The sequence below is a fragment of the Peromyscus californicus genome, unplaced genomic scaffold (assembly GCF_007827085.1).
Source record: "Peromyscus californicus insignis strain IS unplaced genomic scaffold, ASM782708v3 Scaffold_5__1_contigs__length_169319896, whole genome shotgun sequence".
NCBI classification, from domain to species: Eukaryota; Metazoa; Chordata; class Mammalia; order Rodentia; family Cricetidae; genus Peromyscus; species Peromyscus californicus.
The window spans coordinates 44531027-44554288 of record NW_026294573.1 but is presented as its reverse complement, the minus strand read 5'-3'; the positions used below and the strand labels follow the sequence as shown (position 1 = coordinate 44554288).

General features: G+C 52.7%; 1 protein-coding gene across 3 annotated transcripts; it reads left to right on the top strand.

Moving 5' to 3' along the window:
• The first annotated feature begins 242 nt into the window (after window positions 1–242).
• Window positions 243–19743, top strand: Cdcp2 (CUB domain containing protein 2). Of its 3 annotated transcripts, XM_052715588.1 has the most exons (6): window positions 243–345; window positions 5284–5631; window positions 8503–8838; window positions 10027–10380; window positions 12925–13103; window positions 16244–19743. In XM_052715588.1, exons 1-6 carry the CDS (start codon window positions 267–269, stop codon window positions 16568–16570), a joined length of 1623 nt encoding a protein of 540 aa, XP_052571548.1. In that variant the 5' UTR covers window positions 243–266; the 3' UTR covers window positions 16571–19743. The 3 variants fall into 3 exon arrangements, with proteins under 3 accessions (XP_052571548.1, XP_052571547.1, XP_052571549.1); XM_052715587.1 differs by lacking the exon at window positions 16244–19743 and having other exon boundaries at window positions 12925–13460; XM_052715589.1 differs by lacking the exons at window positions 8503–8838; window positions 16244–19743 and having other exon boundaries at window positions 12925–13460.
• Window positions 19744–23262: the final 3519 nt, after the last annotated feature.

The following is a 23262-nucleotide window of genomic DNA, read 5'->3' as shown; positions in this document are numbered from 1 at the left end:
GGCCCTTTGTCCACTACCCTGTCTCCTTCCTGATGCAGGGTGGCCATTGCAGCTCTCAGTACGTGTCAACCTGGTGACACCAGATCCGTCACCTCAGTGAGGAGTGAAGGAAGCACCTGGGATCGGCTTACTAATTCAAGGGCCCGATGAATTATTCACACCACCATTGACTTGGAGGTCCTTCCAACCTCACCTCTCTTTCCCCTCTCAGACCCTTGGATCCTGACCCCTGAACTCCGCCTTGGTGGGGGACCCCCAGTGAGGAGATGCTGGCTGAGCTGGGGGCTTGCTTATTGCTGGCCATGGTACTGCTGGACTCAGGTCCTGGGACCCAAGCCACAGAAGGTAGGTGATCCAGCAACCCGCAACCGAGAGGATGGGAGGGGAGTGCGGAGGACCCAGGGCCGCAAGAAGCCCCAGCCAGGAAGTGGAGTGTGTGCTTGCTCCTGAGAAGTGAAGGACAGCATTGAGTGAGCGCCTGCTGTTTGCTTCACATGCATAAGAACATTTCATCTTCAGAACAAAGTCCTAGGTGAGGACTGGCCCTTTGTTCCAGATGAAGAAACTCAGGGCTCAGGGGCAGGCACAGGGCCACCCAGTTGCTGTGGGGGAAGGGAATGGCTCAGAAGTGTGGAAGGCTCCCGGTGGGAAGGTCCCTCTGTTCCGGGAGCCTGCCACACTTCCCAGCGCAGCCAGTGGTGCCAGATTCCTCACTGTGCCATTCGGTGTCCCTGGTGGGCTAGCTCTGTGTTCTTGCTGGGAACCACACTCCTTCTGAGAATGCCTTCCCCGGGGGATCTTACGTCCCACTGTCCCCATGCCTGGGAAGAAGTTCTTCCTGGAATAATCTCTTAGAAGGATCCTGTTTCTCTTTGAAATACTTTTCTCAATGACATGTATTGTGTGTGTAGGGGGTGAGTGCACATGGGTGTGCTGCATCACACGTGTAGAGGTCAGAGGACAAGCTGGGGGAGTTGGTTCTCTCCTTCCTTCCACCATGTGTGTGGGGATCAAGTTCAGGTGGCCAGGCCTGGTGGCCAGAGCGTTTATCCTGAACCATCTAGACAGTCCTCTTGTGTTCACCCTTAAGTCACGTCACTTCCTCCACGGAGCCCTCCTCATCCTCTGTTGGGCTCAGATGCTCCCTCCCCAGGTTCCCAGAGCTCCTCCAGCCCAGGCTGTGAGTCTGTGATTTGTGTCAGTCTGCTCCTCCAGGTGTTGTGTGAGAAGCTTGTGGAATCATTCACTATTCGGCAGTGGGTGCATTTGCTGGGGGCTGGGGCTCAGCAAGCAGCCCCCTATAACTTGTCTTCCTCAAGCTCCACTAGGGGCCAAGAGGGAAGAGGTGGCTTGCCGGTCACCCCAATGCTGGCAGAAATGGGGTGAGCACCTCAGGGTCTCAGCCATGCCTGGGGAATAGGACACGTGTGTTGCTGTTTACTAACCTCGAGGGCTTGGATGCCCTCGGCATGACTAACTGAGGGTTAGTGTGCCTGGTTGGATCCTGATGGGCAAGACTTCCATTTGTGCTGGTGCTCAGGGCCACCGAGGCCACAGGAGTTCCACTCTGACAGTTGTGTGGTTTTTCCTGTCCTATAGTCAACCCTGGGAGAAGGACAAGAGTGGACACTGGAAGAAAGGTCCTTCCATCTTCTTGCCATACCAGCCTGCCCAGGCAGGGACAAATCATGTGACCTGTCCCCTGCATGGCCCCTCAATGCCTGTCTCCCCAGCACCTGGAGCAGTGAGTAAGGACGAGGGTAGCACCCATTTCACAGGTGCATGGCTGAGGTCCACAGAGGCTGAGTGATGGAGTCAATGTAATCTGCTTTCCCACTCCGCTCATATCACCTGTGTGGGCCTCATCCCTCCCCTAATACTGCTATCCCATAAGCCCATGCGATGCAGGATGCAGCATGTCACACAGTGTGGCTTCACCTGGCTTGCCTAACTCTCCTAGTGCCACCTCTTCTGTGAGCTCCCCTGCGGGGGAGGCTCAGTCCAAATCAACACAGACCTCTGGCTTAGTATGTCCTTCTCCTGGGGACTTCATTCAAGTGTGTCCTTGAGGGTTCCTGTGGCTGCAAGTGACAGGACCTAAGCTGTATACACTCAGGCAAAAAGGCTTCTTGGGCTCCACAACAGGGTGGCAGGGATGGAGCTGAGCCTGCCAGCAGCCAGGGCCTCTTGGCCCAGGGCCATTTTTTTCCCACGTGGCTCTTGCTATCTGTGGACATGTTTCCATAGTCCTGAACGTGGACCCCCAGGGCTCCCATTCCTAGCTCAGGGACCAATGAGGAAGAGACACACACCCCCAGACATTCTGAGAAGAGCTTGATCCTGGCCTGAAACACTTACCCTCCCCACAGGTCAGAATGACCACAAGGAGCCAAGGCAGTGTCAGAAACAGGCAGCCTGGGGTCCCACAAGTTAGAAGAGAGGGTGCTGAGCAAAAGATGTCCACTACGGTGATTTCCCCTTCCGGGGCTTAGTCTTCTCATCTGCAAAATGAAGTCAATAACACAAATAAAAACCTGAGAAAGCCATGCATTATGTTTGATTCCTAATCCAGTTGTGCCCCCTCACCATTTATTGTTGAAGTAGTGGGAGGATGAAGTTCTCCATCCTGGGCTTGGCCAAATGGAGGAGCCTCGTGGTTTGATTAAGAATGTTTCTGGGGCTGGCAAGAAGGCTCAGCACTTCAGAGCACCGGCTGCTCTTCCAGGGGAGTCCAGTTCTGTTCCCAGCACCCATGGCATCAGATGGCTCACAACTTGTTACTGCAGTCCCAGGGGATCTGACACCTCTGGCCTCCATGGGCACCTGCGCGCATCACATACTCCCATACGGACACACATGAACGCACGTAATTTAAAACCAAAATAAATCTAAAAAAAAGAATATTCCTCTGTCGGGCCAGTGAGGTGGCTCAACAGGTGAAAACATTTGTCTCAAGAGTCTGGTGACCTGAGTTTGACCCCTGTAAAGCTGTCCTGAGTTCCTACATGCGTGCTGTGGCATTTTCCATCCTCATGATGCACACACATGTGCAAACATAGAGTCATAAATAAAAGTCTGTATTTTGAAGATTTACTTGTTTTTATTTTATGTGTGTGAGTATTTTGCCCGCATGTATGTCTGTGCACCCCTTGCAGGCCTGTGGAGGCCAGAAGAGGACATCAGAGGCCCCTGGAACTGGAGTTACAGTCGTAAGCTGCCATGTGGGTGCTGGGAATCAAACTGAGGGCCTCTGCAAGAGCAGCAAATGCTCTTCATCACTGAGCCGTCTCTGCAGCCTCAAAATTAACTTTTTTATTTCATGAAAGATTGTTCTTCTATAAGCTGGAGCAATAGCTCAGTTGGTCAAGTTCTTGCCATGCCAGCAAGAGGACCTGAGTGAGCTCAAGATCCAGAAGCTATGGAATAATGCCACATGTTCGTCATCCCAGGGCTGGGAACGTGGGAACAAGCAGATCCCTGGGCCACCGGCCAGGCAGCCTACCCTACTTGGTGAGCCCCAGACCAATAAGAACACTTGTCTCAAAACACAAGATGGATAGCATCTGAGGGACATCTGAAGTGAAGCTCTGGCCTCCACGTGCACACATGTGCACAGAAACCCCCTGCCCCCAAACATTCCTTTAGCTATGTGCAGTGGTACGTGCTTGCAGTCCTAAACTCAGGAGCCAATGCAAGAGGATCCAAGTAAGTTTACTTGTCTACGGGTCTACTAGTGAGTATAGTCCTAGACACTGGGGAGGCTGGGCAGAAGGATCGCCTGAGTCCAGGAGTACACACACACACACACACACACACACACACACACACACACACACACACACACTCTTTTCATCCTAGCACCTGGAAGGCTGAGGCAAGAAATTTGCAATTCAAGGTTAGCCTGGGCTATATAGCTAAGCCCTTACCTTAAAAAACAAAAAGAAGTAGACTTGCTGAGTAATGGTGTGTATGCATTTCAAGTTGCATAGCATCCTACTATATACAGTTCCCTCTTGGCTTGTTCTTATTTATTAACTTTGTTCCTTAGCATTTTCATACACATGTATCGTGCATCCTGATTCCTCCACACCCACCTCCTGGTCTCTCTCCTGCCTCTGTCAACCCTGTTGCTGCTGCTCTAGTGGTGGTGGTTGTTATTATTACTTTGAATCATGGTCTTGCCTAAAACTTACAATCCTCTTGCCTCAGCCCCCAGAGCACCTCCCTTATAGGTGTGTGCTATAGTATAGGTGTGATACTAGGTTGTGTCTTTTTCTGTTTTTCAAACATTTGAACCAGACGTACTGGCTCACATCTGTTATCTCAGCATTTGAGAGCCTGAGGCAACAGGGTTACAAGTTTGAGGCCGGTCTGAAGCTACTCTTACCATTTTGTTTGTTTGTTTGTTTCTAAAAGCTTAGCAACGTTGAGTGAGCTTCACAGAGAATACCTGTGTGGCCAACCTGGGTTTTCCCTCTTACCATCCTTTTCCTTGGTGACTGAACAGACATTAAAGGTTGCCAAATTCTAGTTTTATAATTTCATTGTTTCCTTTTAAATTATTCATTATTTTCTATTCATTTACCTTTTTAGTTTGTTTGTTTGTTTGGTTGGTTGGTTTTGGTTTTTCAGGACAGAGTTTCTCTGTGTAGTCCTGGATGTCTTGAAACTCGCTTTGTAGACCAGGCGGGCCTCAAACTCACAGAGGTCCTCCTGCCTCTGCCTCCTAAATGCTGGGATTAAAGGTGTGCACCACCATCGCCTGGCTCAATTTATCTAATGTTTATTTATTTTTGAGACAGGGTCTCTCTGCGTAGCCCTGGCTGGCCTGGAACTCACTATGTAGACCAGGCTGTTCTTGAGCTCGAAGAGATCCGATTGCCTCTTCTCTCCTAATGCTGGGGTTAAAGGTGTGTGCCACCATGCCTGGCCTCGCTTGCCTTCTTGTTCTCCTCAGAGCTGACCACTCCCCTGTCTGCTCCACGGTTGGTTTGTGTTTATTGTCTTCCCGCCAGAACACGCATGCCCTGAGAGCAAGATCTTTATTCCTGCAATCCTCCTGGCATCTAAGAGCACTGGCCAGTGCTCAAACAACATTTATTGAGTGGCTAGAAGAATGCTTCCCCAGTCTCTGAAAGAAGTGTGAATGCTTGAGAGAGCTCAGGCGCACATGAGTAATTTAGGACTCTGTCCTGTTTTCTCTGCACCCTCAAGGCCCCAGACTTGCCTTGTGTAGTCAAGACCCCAGAGCTGACTCTCCACCACCCTTTTCTCCTGCCTCAGGTGTCAAGTGTGGGGGTGTGCTCTCCGCACCATCTGGGAATTTCTCCAGCCCAAACTTCCCAAGTCTGTATCCCTACAACACCGAGTGCAGCTGGCTGATCGTGGTGGCCGAGGGGTCCTCCGTGCTACTCACCTTCCACGCCTTTGACCTGGAGTACCATGACACCTGTGGCTTCGACTTCCTAGAGATCTACAACGGGGCCTCTGGAGACAAAGGCAATCTTCTGGGCAGGTTCTGCGGCCAGGTGCCCCCACCACCCTTCACCTCCTCCTGGCACGTCATGTCTGTCGTCTTCCACTCGGACAAGCACGTGGCCAGCCGCGGCTTTTCTGCAGGCTACCAGAAAGGTCAGGGGGCACTCGGCAGAAGGGCTGCAGGAGGTGGGGGGACAGGGCACGGGGAGGTGAGTAGGCAGTGTCTTGGCACGGCACCGCCTACAGGGGCAGAGGTGGCATCTTCACACTTGTGACCTCCCTGGGAACCACTACCTGCTGCTACCTCTGTGATACTTCTCTGCTTCCTCCGTGACTGCTGGCTCCCCCGGGCAGCTTGCTGTTCCCTGAGAGGAGGTCTGCGCCCTCCTCTGCCAACATCAGGCCACAGGAGGATCCCGGCTGTTCCGCCTGTTGAAGTCCTGTGGCTCCTGCCTCCTTCCCCTGCCTGGGCCCAGGGTGTCAGAGGCAGGAGCTTTTAGAACCTGTGGTTCCTCCTCTCTTAGGCCTTTCCCTGTGTGCATTCTTTACCAGTCTTCCCTAATCCTGAGGCCTCCAAGCAGGCTGTCACCTGCCACCCAGCCTCATGAGGTGGAGCCCCAGCTCTGCTCTTCACCTCCCTCCTCCCTCCTGTCTTTGAGCTCCTGTGTACAGACCCAAAAGCCCTCCTTTCTCCCCAGGATGAGATCAGATGCCTCTGTGTCAGCCCAGGCAGGACAGCCACAGATGCCCATGTCCACAAGTCCACTCCCAGCCACCGCAGGACTCAGGCAGGACGGTGGCCCCTGCTGAATTTAGAAGCACAGAACTGTGCGGTTAAGACACAAGAACAAGAGGCTGATGTGATTAGCACGTGGAGATCTAAGCCTGGGAGTTTAGGACATTAAGGCGTCCAAGTCCTGACGTCACAGGCAACGCTTTCCATCATTTTTACAAACTGGAATAGCTGATGGCAGGCAGTGCTGTCTTGTTAGTCTTTGATATCTAAAAAGATAAAGGTAGCATTTTAATGATATGCATTCATTTCACAAGTTCACATTCGTGTGTGTATGCATGTGTTTGCATGCATGTGTGTGTGCATGGGTGCGTGTGTGTAAACCAGAAGTCAACCTCAGGAGCCACCTCACTGAGACCTGGTGCTCTCCAATTAAGTAAGAGTGGCTGTTGCCTCCACCTCCCCTGCCCTAAGATTACAAGTGTGAGCTACCATGTTCAACTTCTATGGGAATGCTGGGGATAAAATTTGGTCCTTATGCTTGCTCAGCAAATGCTTTAATGGCCGAGCTATTGCCCTGGCCCCAAGTTCACATTTCCAGCAATGACTTGTGAGAAGCCAGTCACTGACAAACAGTGGATATTGATGGACTCCACTGGCTAAATTATGTAGAAGATATGTAACTTTGGGTCCTGTTTTTTATTATACTAAAAGATAACTGTGCTGGGGAGATTGCTGTGTGAGTGAGAGGCTTTTGGGCCCCCAGCATCCACATGAGATGCCAGGCATGGCCGTGTGTACCCATGCCCCTGGAGGGGGGCTTGTTGGTCATCTGTCTAACCTAGCTGAAAATTAGCAAGCTTCAGATTCAGAGAGAGACACTGTCTCAGAGAGACAGAGCAGAGAGTGATGGAGCAGGGCATCTGATGTCCTCCTCTGACCTCCAAACATAACATACCCGCATCGGCATGAATGTCCACACTTATGTCAACACACATACACCACACCTGGGCACGTTGGAAATGCAGCATAAGGATGAAGTCTGAAGCATCTTTCTGCTAGGTTGTTGATATTAATTGATGGGCTATCACAGACTATCTCCACTTACTGTCTCATTTCTCAGTAAATCCGATGGCCAGAGAGGGAGTGTGATTGCCTAAGATCACACAGCTGAGGAGTCCCGGGACGGGAAGCCAGCCCTTAGCTGCCCACTGCCATGCCCTGGCCATGTAGCTGCCCCTAATCTTCTGGGCTCCAGTTCTGCTTGCTGGCTGGGTGACCTGCCCATACCTCTTGGCCTCTGTCATTTTGGTGTTGTCCTGACGGTCTTCCTGTCTCTGTTTGAGGACTTCGTTGGTGTCTGTGGTCTCCCCCTTGAGACTCTCTCCAGTTTTCCTGGACACTTTTCTGTTGCTGTGACAAAACACCATGACCACAACGATGACTTATAAAAGAAACTGTTTATTTAGGGCTCACCATTGCGGAGGGTGAGAGTCCATGGCCGTCATGGTGGGGGGCATGGCAGCAGGCAGATACACATGGCGCCGGAGCAGCAGCTGAGAGCTCGCCTCTGGTGGACCGGTTTAAGGCAGAGTTAGCTAACTGGGAATGGCACAGGCTTTTGAAATCTCAAAGCCCGCCCCAAATGACACTTCTCTTCCAACGAGGCCACACCTCTGAATCCTTCCCAACAGTTCCACCAACTGGGAACAAAGCATTCAAATATATGAGCCTAAGCTGGGCGGTGGTGACTCACGCCTTTAATCCCAGCACTCGGGAGGCAGAGGCAGGCGGATCTTTGTGAGTTCGAGGCCAGCCTGGTCTACAGAGCGAGATCCAGGAAAGGCGCAAAGCTACATAGAGAAACCCTGTCTTGAAAAACCAAATATATATATATGAGCCTGCTGAGGGTATTCTCCTTCCAACCACCACATAGTATAGAACTCCCTAGTCCCCTCGCTCCTGGAGTGACATGACTCAGGTGTATGCTTTACTAGAATTCCCTAGTGGGGTTCAGCAGCTCCCTTTAGGACACTTTGCCATCTCATCTCACCCCCTTATGTCCACCTGGAGATCCTTGGCCTTCAAATAAACCCCTTGCACTCGGGTCTTTATACCTGGGTGAACTCAGGCCTAGACAGATTAAGTTCCTTGACCTCTCCCTATAGAAGATGGATGCCATCTGGGTCAGGGTACAGATCTGTGCCTGTCAGGCGTGGGTGTTTGTGGAGCAGCGTTTTGGGTGTCTGGCTCCCCAGAGAAGAGGTCAGCTCAAATGGACTCCCTTGCAGACGTGTGCGGCGGTGTCCTGACTGGCCTGTCAGGGGTCCTCAGCAGCCCCGAGTACCCCAACAACTATCCCAACAACGTGGAGTGCCACTGGCTGATCCGTGCCTCTGGGCCTGCTGCCGTCAAGCTGGTGTTCGTGGACTTCCAGGTGGAGGGCAGCCATGAATGCATGTACGACTATGTGGCTGTGCTTGGAGCCCCCGGCCCTGCCCACGGGCACCACTACTGTGGCCGCACCAGACCCCCCACCCTTGTGTCCCTGGGCCATGAGTTGCAGGTGATCTTCAAGTCTGACTTCAACATTGGAGGCCGGGGCTTCAAGGCCCACTACTTCTCAGGTAGGAGGGGCCACGCCCATGCCAACACCTGTGCCCGCGGACCTCTGTCTACTGCTTTGTTTGGGAATTCAGTTAAGGCTTGCTGTGTCTTTGGGGGTTGGATTTTCTGCCCTGTCTAGAAGGGTCTAGTACACCCTTCTGGGCCAACACCAAGGCCTAACCCTATCACATCCCCTGTAAGACTTTCTGCCTTGCTCAGATGGGATCAATCCCTTCTAAACTCCTTAGAGCGGGGGTTCTCAACGTGTGGGTCCGGACCCCACTGGGGTTGAACAACCCTTTCACGCGGGTCACACATCAGATATCCTACATATCAGTTGTTTACACTATGATTCATAACAGTAGCAAAATTACAGGTATGAAGTAGCAATGAAAATTATTTTATGGTTGAAGGTCACTACAACATGAGGGACTATATTAAAGGGTCACAGCATTAGGAAGGTTGAGGACCACTGCCATAGAGAATTCCTTCATACTCTTATCCACCTCCTCTCTATTTTGTCCATTTCCCTGCCTGAGGGTGAGCTAGCTGCTCCTTGTACCTGTGCCTGGCATGTGCTACACGCTCACGTAATGTGTGCACAAAAGGAAGGATGGATGTGCTTCCGAGAACCCATAGTCCACAGTGATGAGCCACTGTCAAGAGTGCTAACAGGTCGAATCACAGGGGACTTCCTGGAGGAGGAATTGAGCAGAGCCTTGACGAAGTCCGCCCAGGGGCATGGACAGTATGTGCAGAGGCGCAGGGGCTGGTGGCTGGCAGTACCGAGCACAGGGCTGGTATGTTGACAGAATGTTAGCTTTCTGTACCTGAGATAGACATGGGTATGTGGGCACAGATATGTGAGCACCAATATGTGAGCACCGTACCCCACACTTTCAGAGGTCCAAGAACTGTTGGCTGTGGTCTTTGGACCCGTGGTGAGGCAGGACATCACGGCAGGGAGCAAAGAGTGGGACAAGAGCTGCTTCCTCATGACAGCCAGGAAGCAGAGCCAGAAAAAGGAGGGGACCGGGGCCCAGCGCCCATTTTGAGGGCCTCCTCACAGTGAGCCAACCTTCTTCCGGTGGGCCCCACCCACCTCCTGAAGGTTCTGCCGCCTCCCAGTGGCGCCCACCTCAGGCTGCAGACTCAGACTCTAGTTATTTGTCATTGACTGTGTGTGACTCTTTCTTCCTCCTCCCCAGGAGAATGCCAGGAGGTATTCACGGCTGTGCGTGGAAACTTCTCCAGCCCACAGTACCCTGCCTCCTACCCCAACAACATCCGGTGCCACTGGACCATCCGCCTGCCCCCCGGCTACCGGGTCAAGGTCTTTATCCTGGACCTGGGCTTGGAGGAGCCCAGCAGCCTGACCAGAACCTGTGACTTTGACCACCTGGCGGCCTTTGATGGGGCCAGTGAGGAGGCACAGCTCCTGGGGAAGTGGTGTGGTCATCGCCTGCCACCGCCCGTCACCTCACGTCACAACCAGCTCCTGCTGCTGCTGCACACTGACCGCAGCACCTCCGGCAGGGGCTTCTCTGTGGCCTACATTGGAGGTCAGTTGAGTTGAGAGTGTGGGTCCTGGGGAACTCCGTGGCCTTCTTCCTGTTCACTGTGACACACCCCTCTATGGTGTCCTCCAGGCCCTACGAAGTGGCCTGCTCTGAGGACCTTTGAAGCTACTGTGATGTGGCCCTCACTTATTTCCACTGCCATAGGACTTTCCTTTCATGGCTTCTGACTCCAGAGTCCTAATTCTTTCCCACCTGGCTCCTTTTCTTGTGGGTTCGATGTCTCTCAGATGTTTGATCCGGTTTCTGGGATTAATGCACAAAATGTCAAGTTATCAATGGCAAGTGTTAGGTGAAATGCCACTGAGATGCCACCAGCCCTGCCTGTGTCATTCAGAACTGCTGACTCGACAGAAGGCACGTGCATGTCCTCACCCTGCCTTGTGCTAGCCAGCAACTACTGTGGGAGTCCTCAGAATGTCCTGATGGTACCTCTGAGATACTCAGACTTGTGTTTGCAACATGACTGCCCCAAAACTCGGATATCGTGTCCACATTCAAGGCTAGAAGAGGAAAAGTGCCAGCCACAAAAATCCCATTATCCAGAAAGCCAAAGTATTTGGGGGCGGGGGACAGTTTTCAAAACAGGGTTTCTTTGTGTAGCTCTGGCTGTCCTGGAACTCACTCTGTAAAGCAGGCTGGCCTCAAACTCACAGAGATCTGCCTGCCTCTGCCTCCTGAGTGCTGGGATTAAAGACGTGCACCACCACTGCCTGACTTGCCAAAGCGTTTTCAAAGCTCTCTCAATGCTTTGTCTTGGTCACTTCGGTTTCAAATCAGTCACGTGGCCATGCTTTTGCTGCAGAGGTGTCTGGGGAAGCCGGTGTGGAGGCTTTTCCAACTTCTGTACCGTGGATCAGTCGTACAGGACCGTGAGTCCCCGAGCCAGGTGCAGAGTGAGGGCTGCAGGGTATGTCTGGCTCTGAGGACATCTTTCCCTCACATGCCCAGGCCTGTTCAGCAGTGAGAGGATCCTCTTTCCTCATCCCCAGCAGCAGAGGAGCTGGGGGGTGGGGGGGCTGGCAGTGGGGCAGGAAACAGCTGCTGCAAGCTGGTGGCACATAGAGACTTGCACAAAGCCACCCTTCCCTTCTGGGCCTAGACAGGGCCCGTCCCCGTGGGAAGGGCAGCTGTGACCCTTGGCACTGTCTCCTTTGATTCATCATGGACAAGGAGAATACTGTGAGACCAGGTACCACCCAGGTTTGGTCCCGTGACCTGGCCCCCAGATCCTGGTTGTCCCACCTGTACAGCAGGGACCTGGATTGAAGGGTCTTGAGGTTCCTGCTTGCCTCTGAGAGCCTGGCTGGGCGGGGCTGAGTGATCTAGACTGCCTCTTCCTGCAGTATCTCTGGAGAGGTGGGAGGGGAGGGCGGCTGTCATCCTGGCTCCTGTTCAGGGCCTTCTGTGCTCCCCACACAGGTCCCTGTGGGAGCCTAGGGTCAGACAGGGTACTCAACACTGGACCAGCACCAGATGGGGCCCAGGCAGTAGGCAGCCTCTCCACAGGGAGGGCAGCCTCGGCATCAATCAGGGGTGACACACAGTTCAGCGCCACCGAGATCATCGTGGGAGACAGCGGACCCATAAATCCCCGCCTGTCCAGACACCCGAGGTTGAAATATGCCTGAGACATTTCCCAGAGAGGGCTGAGGGATCCAGGCCTCTGCCTGCCGGGTCTCCTTTTTCTTCCAGCTAGCTACCAACCCCCACCTGCCTCTTCCCTGCACACACCCCTACATGCACCCTTGCCCCTGAAGTCCCAGACCCTGAGAATCACACTCTCTCACAGCCCAGAGCATGCTGGGAGCTGGCAGATAGTAATGGACAGACTGTTAACTAGGGAATCCTGTCCCCCCAAGTCTGAGATCCCAAGTCAGCCACAACATGCAGCTTCGCCTCTCAGAGATTTGTTTCCAAAACTCAACTGGTTTGAAGTATGCCCAACATCTCGGGCCATCACAGGGTGGGACAACAAGGTTCCCCTCCCCGATCTTCTTCAGAGCCACACCCCTCCTCTATCTTTGCTTGATTGTCCTGCGTAGCACTCCTGTGTACCTCCCACATCCACTGTCCTGCACAAGCAGTGGAGTGTCTGTGTGTACTGTGCTGTAGAGGAGGCCGTCAGTGATGCATTAACTGAATGATGGGATGGACTGCTGGGTATCTGGCTGTGATGAGCAATTGCTTTTAATGTGGTGAAGAATTAGTCTCCACTCACTCGCAAGCTCATTCATTCATTCATTCATTCATTCATTCATTCATTCAGCATTTCCTTGGTCTGCCAAGCTCTATGCCGGCCTCAGAGGACTCGGAGACACCGGCACACCACGTGCCCTCAGAACTCACAGACCCAGTGGCGCAGTGGAGCACTGCATGTAAATATCCCAACTCAGTCCTGTAGGATGTCCTAAGTACCTTCTCTCCCTTGGGCTTCTTCTGTTCCATGGCTGCTGTCCTTCAGGAAGGCTTAGGGATGATGGGTGTGACTGCAGCCCTAAGGTCTCAGGCTCCTCCCTCCTCTTCCAGTGGTACCCATGAATGTGAGCTGTTCCCGCACGGACTTCCAGATCCTGATCTCTGCCCAGGCACTGGCCCCACTGGAGCGGACAAGGGTCTACCTGGGCAGCCGGAGCTGTGCAGCCCAGGAAGTTGGTAGCAACTTCCGGATCCAAGCCCGCTTTGACACCTGCGGTACAGAGTCTCAGGTAGGGGGAGGGGAGGGGAGGCATAAGAGATGGGCTCTGAGCCTTACTGAAGGGTGCCTGCTACCCTCAGTTTCTCTCCTGGTTCTGGTGGTGCACTCAGGTCTGGATGCAAGCTTACTGTCACTCTTTCAAAAGACCCCAATGGTGACTAGCCCTAAATTTCCTCCCTGTTCCTCCCTTGAGAGCTCTCCAGGGGAAACCCTGATTCCTTTAATATGTACAGCCACCCCCCCCCCTACTCTCCTCCTGCTCACCCTCCCCAACCTGGTGACCCCAATACATCTCTGGGCTCCACAAACAAATGAGCTTTCAAAGAAGGACCCACCTCCCTCCAAAGACTGTGCTTACAAATGAAAATTTTCTCCTATACTTGGATGCTGGAGGCTGTGGACCCAGGCCGGGCTGGGTGGGTGGGTGGGGCCTGAGAGAATCCCTGGGCAGTGCCCCAGCACCCTGCATTGAGTCCCTAGGAAGGGACTGGAGAGGGAAGGAATGGTGGTCTGCCCCTGTTAGAGTCCCCAGCTCGGAAACGCGGGGGTTTGCAGTCTGGTTTGGCCCGATGCCCGTGCCCTCTGCCGCTTGCTTCTGGCCCCTGGAGTCCTTCATTGTACCTTCTCAGCTTCCAGGCAGCCACTGAGGGGCATCTGGCTGCCAAGATAGTCTGTCCTCACCTCTGCTCCATGCCTTGAGGCCCCTAGGGATTTTCTTGGGACAGAACCACATTCGGTGTCATGGAATGGAGGAGACAACGTTCCAGAAGGCTGGGGAGAGGGCTCAGTCAGTAATGTGCCAGCCATGCAAGCATGAGGACATGTTTATTAAAAAACACAAGACCCTAAAGGATGAATGTGGTGGCACACCTTTATTTAGGTGTATACATATTTGTTAGGTATGAGGCTCTGTCTGCATGCATGCCTGCAGGCCAGAGGAGGGCATCAGATCCCATTATAGATAGTTGTGAACCACCTTGTGGTTGCTGGGAATTGAACTCAGGACCTCTGGAAGAGCAGCCCATGCTCTTAATCACTGAGACATCTCTCCGGCCTGGCATATACTTTAATCCCAGTATTTGGGAGTTAGAGGCAGGTGGATCTTTGATTCTGAAGCCAGACTGCTTTACATAGTGAATTCCAGGCCAGACCAGCCAGAGCTACATAATCTAGGCATGGTGGTGGTGTATGCTGGGGAGGTAGAGACGGGCTTATCTGTGGAGCTCACTGGCCAGCCAATCTAACCTAATCTTCGAGCTCCAGGTCCCACCCAGTGAGAGACCTTGCCTCAGAAAACAAGGTGGGCAGCTCTTGGGGAGTATATCTAGAGTTGACCTGTGGCCTCCAAACACACATGTACATGCTCACACACACATGAACACATGCCCACCTTCACCCTCAAAGAGTCCCACAAATGAAATCATGAAGTCCTAGAGCCAAGAACTCATGAATACTCAGTTTCAGCACTCCACCCTGCCCCAAATGTAGGGCCATAGACCATAGAATCAGGCTTGGAAGGGTAAAGGCTGAGCAGTTAATACAAGCCTTGCAAATCCTCAGCCCCAGGCCCAGCCTCTGCAAGGAGCTGCTGTCACCGAGGTGTGAGTGACCAGGAGCAATAGCAGCATCAAGGCCAGCCCTTCTGTGCCTCTCTGGAAACACTGGGCTTCGCCTCCTAATCCTCAGCCTTCTAGTCTCATTGGGCTTTCCCTCTCTCCACGGGGCTTTTCCTCTCTCCAAGCCCCCATGCTTCCTGCCTCTACCACATGCTTTCTCTCCATTTCTCACTACATAGATGACCACCCTCTCTCAGTCCCCTCCCCTCTCAGCTCCTGCCTTGCTTTGTCCCATGTCCTGAGGCTGTGTGTCCAAAAGCAAGGCTACAAGTTCCCCTTAGAGAGTGAGGAGCAGGCTGACCCAGCCCACAGGTGTAGAGGCTTATTTGGGACTGTGGGATCCAGGGCCTTTCAGAAGCCCAAACTTGGGAGAGGCCTGAAGTCCCTTAGTCTGTGAAACAGACATGACACTCCTTCAAACCTTCCCAAGGGGGGCGTGCCACTCAATCTTGGATGATGGGAGGACCCAACTGCTTACACCTATTTATTCCCTCCAAATTTAGGCAGCTGCACATTTTAGACACCCTTCTCAGAAGTGGCAGCCCTGGCTGGGGCAGTTTGGGCAGTCTGAGGAATGCAATGTCTGCTGTGGAGTTGACATATGTGTGGCCTCGGTTGCTTGTATGCTGTGTGGTCCCAGACAACAGATTTAACCTCTAGGCCCCAGTTTCTTTATCTGTGAAATGGAAATATTAATGACACCAAGAAGATTATTGTGAGAATTAAATGAATTGATATACTTAACTGGATCCTAAATGGCCCCAGATGTTATGTAGTTTTTGTTGTTGTTGTTATTGTTTGGCTTTTTGAGGCAGGGTCTCAGGTAGTCTAGGCTGACTTACTATGTAATTAAAAATGACTTTGAACTCTGGGTTCTCTTCTCCCTCCAAAGTGCTGGGATTACAGGCATGCACTACCACACCTGGCTTAAGTATTGCCAGTACAATCTCAACTCCATGGTTGCTGGTTTTGGGGTGGTTTTGTTTTGTTTTGTTTGTTTGTTTTGCTTTTTTTGCTGGTACTGGGTGTTGAACCTGGAGCCTCACACACTCACTAGTCCAGTGCTCTGCCCCTAAGCTACACCTCCCAGCTGTGGTATTCTCACTTTCATCCCCTTTCAGCCCCTTGAAACCAGAGCAAACATCGGCCCATCAAGTCTGATGCCCTTCAAGACAGTCCACGCTCACACTGTCTGCTTCTATAATTATTTTAAATTACGTGTGTGTGTGTGTGTGTGTGTGTGTGTGTGTGTGTGTGTGTGTTGATCAGAGGACAACTTATGGGAGTTAGTTTTCTCCCTCCACTATTTGGGTTTCAGCGATGGAATTCAAGTTGTCCGGCTTGGCGGCAAGCTCCTTTACCCACTGAGCCAACTTGCTGGCCCTTCTGCCCTTTTGATAGATGAGGACTCTGAGGCTCAGAGTGTCAAGGAATCTGTGGCAAAGCTGTGGGATCAGGCCTATGTGTGTTTAGAGGAACCAGGGGAGCCAGGGCCTCCGTGGGCATGAACACGTATCTGTGACCCCCCCCACAGAGAAGAAATAACACCTCCGTGATCGTCAGTGTGCTGTACATCGACTTCTCCGCTGCAGGGCACGAGGACATCCACGAGTACGAGGTGCTCTGTGAGCCGAGGCGCAAGGAGGCATCTGCCCACCTGCTGTCAGGCTCTCACTGGCTCGGGCCCTACGCTGCCACGGCTGAGCACCTTCAGGAGGCACCATCCGGGGATGAGGCAGAGGTCCTGGAGGGCCCAGGGACGGTGGTGTCCCAGGACACCAGTGACATCGTCTTCCTGGGCCTCTGCATCCTAGCTGGAGTCCTTATGATCATTGCCATTGTGGTCCTGATGCTGCTGTAAGCAGGAAGAGAGCAGCTGAGGGACCCACAGCAGGGCAGGGTGGGGCTTGTGGACACGCTGGTGGCCACGGGCGCATCACGTTCCTCTCCAAGCCCGTTCTCTCGGGATCAGTGTTCTGCTCTGCTCGCCACGGGGCTCTGAGAAGAGTTTGTGTGGATAAGGGCTCTGGAGACGGTCATAACTGCTGTTATGTTAATCATTTTAAGGCTGTTCTGCCACAGGAAAGCATGCTCCTGTATGTGTACCTTGTGAGCTTGGATAGCTGGGGGGTCACCAGTGGCAGTGTGAATACAACAGACTCATTCTGTTCTTCAGCAACTCAGGGTACGTATAAAAGCACCTCTTAGTTTCTCAGACCTTCATTAGTAGGAAGTCTAGTATGGGTTCGGGCCTTCCTCCCTCCTGAATGGACTGGTGTGAAGACTGCCTAAAGAACTCCAGCTCAGCCTCCGTGAAGGGGGAAGAGAGCCAAAGCTCCGGCTCGGGCCAGTGTTTCAGCCCCTGCCACACCATGTCACTACTGAAGACTGGTGGTCCTGTGCATCCTAGTGGATGCTCGCCCATAGAGGTGGCAATGGCCTCCTGGGCCCGATTCCTATAGACACCAGGCAGGCTGAACAGCATGCTCAGAGCGGGGGCTGCAGCTGAGGAGGTGTTGCTTCTACGTTGGGACTTTTGTTTGAATGTCTTGTCATCTTTGGCCAAGACACTGACTGAAGTTCCATGTGTCTCCGCCCTTGCGCTGATGTTCTTACCGGCAGCTCTTCCTCGCTCAGCAGGCGAGCTCTCTCGGGAGTCCTCTGTACCTTCTCCTAATCTAGTCCCTTAGAGTTGCTCCAGTCTTTCAGCTGCTCCAGTCTCTCAGAGCTGCTCCAGGCCACCCACATGATGTTTCTGTGCTTCCATCAGATCAAAGGGGACTTCCTGCCCTTCCCTGTGAGGGCCTCTAGGATTAGTATGCAAATCAACACACCCTTCTCCGGAGCTCTACTTGATAGCAAGAAGTGGAACAACCTTGTTAATGAAAAATAAACAAACGATACATTTATATTCTACTGTTTGTCCCTGCTCACCTTTATATTGCATAATGATCACTCAAGGAGTCCTTGCACAGTAATAACTGGGGTCTCCAAACTCCAGCTGCTGACCACTGGGACCGGGTTAAGAAGATGGAAGCCCCATTACAGCACAGTTCATTTGGCGCCCCATCGCGCATGTCCTCGGTCCCAGACTCTGTGTCTGTGAGGCAGCGTACAGCAGCACACAGGCAGGTGTGAGTCTTGCCCTTGAGCTGTGTCTAGGTGGCCAAGCAGAACTGGGGACGAAGAGGCAGACCAGCTGGGACCTTGAAGAAACGGCAGAGAGTCAAGAACCCTTGAAGTGAAGCGAATTAAGCGGAGGAGAAAGAGTAGCCTGGACACTCAGAGTCAAACCGGCTTCCAGTCCAAGTTCGTCAACTGTGGAGGTCTGGGCAAACAGCTCTACACCTCTTGTCTTGTGGAGGGTGTGGTGATTCGATGAATTAGGGGAGTCAGTTGGCGTAAGTGTTCCTGTGGAGCAGTCCTCGGTCAACCCTGGGGTATCTGAACTCAGCCTTTCGCTCCCCCGACCTCCCTCAGTTCTGAGTTGAGTGCCTTTGCCCTGATGTGTTGTGACAGCCCCTAGGTCTCGGTTTCTGTCCTGTCGCTGTGGTAAAACACCATGACCAAAAGCCACTCAGGCAGGAAAGGGGTTATTTTAGCTTATAGTTTATAGGCCACCAGGAAGGAAAGTCAGGGCAGGAACGTGGAGGCAGGAACTGAAGCAGAGGCCGTGGAGGATGGATGCTTTCTGGCTTGCTCTCTTTCTGGTGTACTCAGCCTGCTTTCTCTTTCATTTGTTTTTGGTGTTTGTTTGTTTTTTTGTTTGTTTCTCTGTGTAGCCCTGGCTGTCCTGGAACTCTCTCTGTAGACCAGGCTGGCCTCGAATTTAAGAGATCTGCCTGCCTCTGCTTCCTGAGTACTGGGATTAAAAGATGTGTAACATCACCTGGCTTTCAGCCTACTTTCTTAGGCAACCTAGGACCACCTGCCCGGGGTATCAGTGCCCACAGTGGGCTGGTCCCTCACACATCAATCATTAATTAAGAGACTGTCACACAGACTTGTCTGTAGGACAGTCCATTGAGGGCATTTTCTCAATTGAGGTTACCTCTTCCCAAAAGACGCTAGTTTGTGTCAAGTTGACACAACAATAAAAACAAAACAACAACAACAACAAACCAACCACCACCAACAACAGCAAAAGAAAAAAGACGGAACCAGCCGTTTCCCTGCCCAGGAAGTCTGGACACAAGCTTGGATACTCTTGAAGGGAGCCCTGGGGTGCTGTCCTCTGTGATGGTGAGTGGTGTACCGCTTGCTGACGTGTATAATTCCCTCACTGTACCATTGAGGGACCTGAGGGTATGGGAGGAAAAATGTTCAAGGAGATGGCTGTGATACACTGGGGTTGGCTAAAGGAAGAGATACTTCCCTAAGCTGGGGGAACGAGCCACGAGCTGGGCCTCCCAGACCCCAGAGCACGCCTCAGCTGTGAGGGCAGTGTCTAGTGGGAAAAGCCTGGATGGCAGAGCAGGAGAGAGCATGTCTGTCTTCACAGACATGCCTTCGGCGTGGCATTCCCGGCTCTCCAGGCAGCCAGCACGTTGATTGTCTGTGTGAGCCATGGGAAAAGACAGTCTTTAGGACAGGGCAGTGTCTCCTAGAACTTAAAGGGCTGAAATGATCCATTAGCCACCAAGCTCAGCCCTGGAAGAGTCGGGCAGGATGGGCACCGCACAGCTCTGCAGGTTCACTGTCCAGCAAGTGGGACCTCCCATCCCACATGACCACTGTGAGTCTAGCCTAGGCAGGAACTTTGAGTGGATGTCACAGATGAGAGGGTACTTGGGCAAGTAGACAGGCTGGTCTTGGGAAAACACCCTTTAGACTGCAGGTCAGATAGTGCATCCCTTTCAAGTTTTACTCTGACTCAGTGTGACTCGGGGTGGATGTCTAAGCTCCCTGAGCCCCATTTGTGTGGAATGAGGATAGAAGCATCCCCCTCACACCGTTATTATGAGGATCAGGTGATTGATGGGCCCTGACTCCGAGCAAGAGCTTCTCAAGGAGTCCTCAAATCTCAGGGTTGGACAGGGCCTTACAGGGAAGCAAGTCCTATGTCCCCATCTCCCCCCACATCCTCCATCCCCCCACATCCCCTTCGCCAGTCAGTCTGCCCTAGCCTCCCCACATCTCTGCTGCTCTCCAAGGACCAAGACCATCGCCCCGAATCCTGCAGTAGAATAATTCCACGGAAGTATCCTTGGTCTTGTCCCTCAGGTCTTCTCTGTTCCAGGGGCACTTGATCACTGATGTAAGATGATGTCCCTTCCTGTCACCCCGCACCCTGTTTGTTTTCTTCATAGCATCAACCTAAAGTGTATCTGCAACCCGAGACATGTGCACAGGGAACACAGCCGGCCAGGGGGACCTGGGGAGGGGAGCCAAGGCCCCTTCTCCCCACCTCCATCTCAGATGCAATGGTAAGCAAGCTTCCCAGGACACAGAAGATCCTGAGTGGGATCCTGAGGGACACAAGGAGACCACACAGAAATAAACAAGGATTTTCCTCTCGAACACCTTAGGGGCAAGGACAGTCCAAGTGAACAGCTCAACTTGCCTAAGTGCTCAAGGAGTTCAGAGGGAGGACCTGTGCTTCCAGGAGAGACTCCTCAGGCTCAGGAGAGGGAACAGCCTCTCAGGACAGGGAACAGCACATGGCACTGCACAGAAGCTTGAGGAACACATGGTGTTCGGGAGTGGGGAGTCGGGAAGCAGGCTGGGTGAGGAGGCTCAGAGGTAAACCCAGTGACGTCAGAAAGGCAAAGGCAAACTGGAAGGTGGTTTATGGCACCAGGATAGCACCTCAGAACAGTGTCAGAGATGCCCCCTGTGTCGTGGGCTTCAAAAGGAAGATGACTATGGACCAAGACAAGCAAATGAGTAATACACCCAGCATGCTGCATGGTCTCCTTTGGCTGGCCCCACACACGCTTCTGGCAAGTCAATTAGTTGACCCAGGGATCTGACCCCTGGGTTCCAGCTGCCTCAGCCACCATGTGACCTTGGTTTATCTAACCACCCCCAAGAGGCCCTTCCTAGCACCCCCAGGAGCTGGGCCAGGCTGGCTGGACACAAGGATCCAGTCACAGGGATCCAAGGCATAAGAGGCAAACATTGGGGGGGTAAGCCTGTGACCGGTTCTAGCTTGTTCTGTGGCTCACTGAGGAAGCTCTCAGAGCTGTGAGCTGTGGGTTGGAAACGACAGCAGGAACATTTGTTGACATACACCGCATGCCAGACACGTTCTTAGACTGTTTTTCCATTCACTTACTCATTTTAATTTTCTGACCTGTAACTATTTCTGTTATTTCTTTAAAAACAAACCCAGGTAGGGCCAGGGAGGTTGTCGAGTAAGACAATGAGACCAGTGGGTCAGTGCTACCCAGTCTGAAGAAGACCATTTCATCTCCAGAGCACACATGGTTGAGGATAAGAGCCAGCTCCCGAGAGTGACCTCTGCACCTATACTGTGGTGTGTGCATGCACACCACACACACACACACACACACACACACACACACACACACACACACACACACACGCACACAGGATAAATAAATAAATAAATAAATAAATAAATAAATAAATAAATAAATAAATAAAGCAAGCTTAAAAAAAGGCAAAAACATCCAGGCGTCAAGTCAGTCAGCAGAGCCCAGACTTCAGCTGCTCTAGAAGAGCAGGGGAGGAAGCCGAAGGGACAGGCGGATCTGGGCCGTAACTCAGAACTTCACGCTTGGCGCTCTAAGACTTGAAGGCTCTCCACACATTAGTTCAGTGCATTCACTCTTCTTGCTAACACTGAGGTGAAGTGAACGCTGTGGAGTCCCATCTCTCCAGTGAGAAAACAAGACACTAAGTTGAGTTACTTGCTTCAGGTCACAGGTATCAGCTCCCACAGGTGAAGGCGAGCACTGAGACCCAGGATCCTTCCACACATCTCTCTGGCTTACTTTTCTTTGAGACAGGGTTTCCCTATGTAGCCTTCTCTGGCCTGGATCTCGCTCTGTAGACCAGGCTGGCCTTGAACTCACAGAGATCCACCTGTCTCTGCCTCCCGAGTGCTGGGATTAAAGGCATGCACCACCATGCCCAGTTTAAGCACTTTGCATATATTAACTGGTTAAGCCCCACTGCAGGACTGTGGGACAGAGAGGTAAGGGCTCACCCAAACCACATCGCGAGTAAGGGGAGCAGCTAGGCCCCGTGTACAGTTCATGTCTCAGCTCCATTAGCCCTTGCTCACACTTGAAAACTTTGGCTTGGCACAGTGCTCTGTGCAGACTGTCGGTCCCCAAGTGTTGCCCCATCAGACCCACTCAGGCTGAGGAGTGGATCTGGCTAGCCTTAACAAATGTCCCCGGTAACTTGTCAGAGCTCAAGGCTGTTTCCATGAACTCAGGGGGCCCCAGAATACCTCGGCCTGCCAGGGTCACCCTTGCCTTTTTCTCAGCCCGTGATGCTCGTAGGCCTCTTTCCTGGAAAACAGTCCCAGCAGGCTTCCTCCCAGCGCCTCCAAGGTCTGTGGGCCTGGGGGTAGCGGCTCCATTTTCTCAGCACACTTCCCCACCTGAACCTAGACCATGACTCAGTGGCTCACTGTGTCCCTTGGCCACAGCTTCCCAGAGTGCATCAGCAAAAGCCCTGAATAGGGCTGCAGCAGCCCTGGAGATGTCCCTCTGGCTCCACTCTGGGACACACAAGCAGTTTACCCCCACGTCTTTACAGCCGCCATGATTTGCAGGTAAGGAAGTTGGGACCTGTAAGGTTAATGAAGACCACCCGATTGATCTTAGGGTGAAAGGAAGGATGAAGCAGGGACCCGTGTCCACATTCTAATGGGGGCTCTTTCTATGAAACCCACAGAGTCTCCCCAATGCCGTCTCCCACCTACTGAAGCTACTTCAGGGTGTGCCAGGCCCTGAACCCGGTGGGTATTCAGTAGGCAGTGGCATACATACATGCTTTGGGGGGACCTAGCCATAACAGTGACATAAAGCAAATAAGCACTGTGACCAGAGAAGAGCCCTCGTAGTGCCTCTGAGGGGAGGGAGGATCCCCAAGAAGAGGGGATGCCTATGCAGGGTCCTAGCAGAAAGGGAGAGGGTGAGGAAGGAAGGGCATGGATGTGTTAGAGACTGGAGACTGGAAAGTTCTGGAACTCCAAGTTGGCTGATGGCTCCGTGTTAGGGTAGGAGGGAACAGAGGTACTGAAGCCAGAAAGGCTCATGGAGCAGGGATTGGCTGGAGGGAGACTTCCCTAAGAGACCTGGGGGTGGTCATGCCAGTCCTTGATCTCCATGTGATATCTCCCGAGACACACACACACCCAAGTCATAAATTGTGCACCCAGGCTTACAATGGAAGCCCCCCAAAAGAAGTCTGGTTGCCTGGAGGCACTGGACTCATACTCAGGTCACCTGACTGCCAGAGTCACCCAGTCCTTGAGGCAGACTCACTACCCTTTCTCCTTGCTGGGTAGCGAGTGTGTGCCCCTGAGCACTGTGGGGGGTGACCAGGGCCCCCAGCCCTTGGGATTCCCCTGGC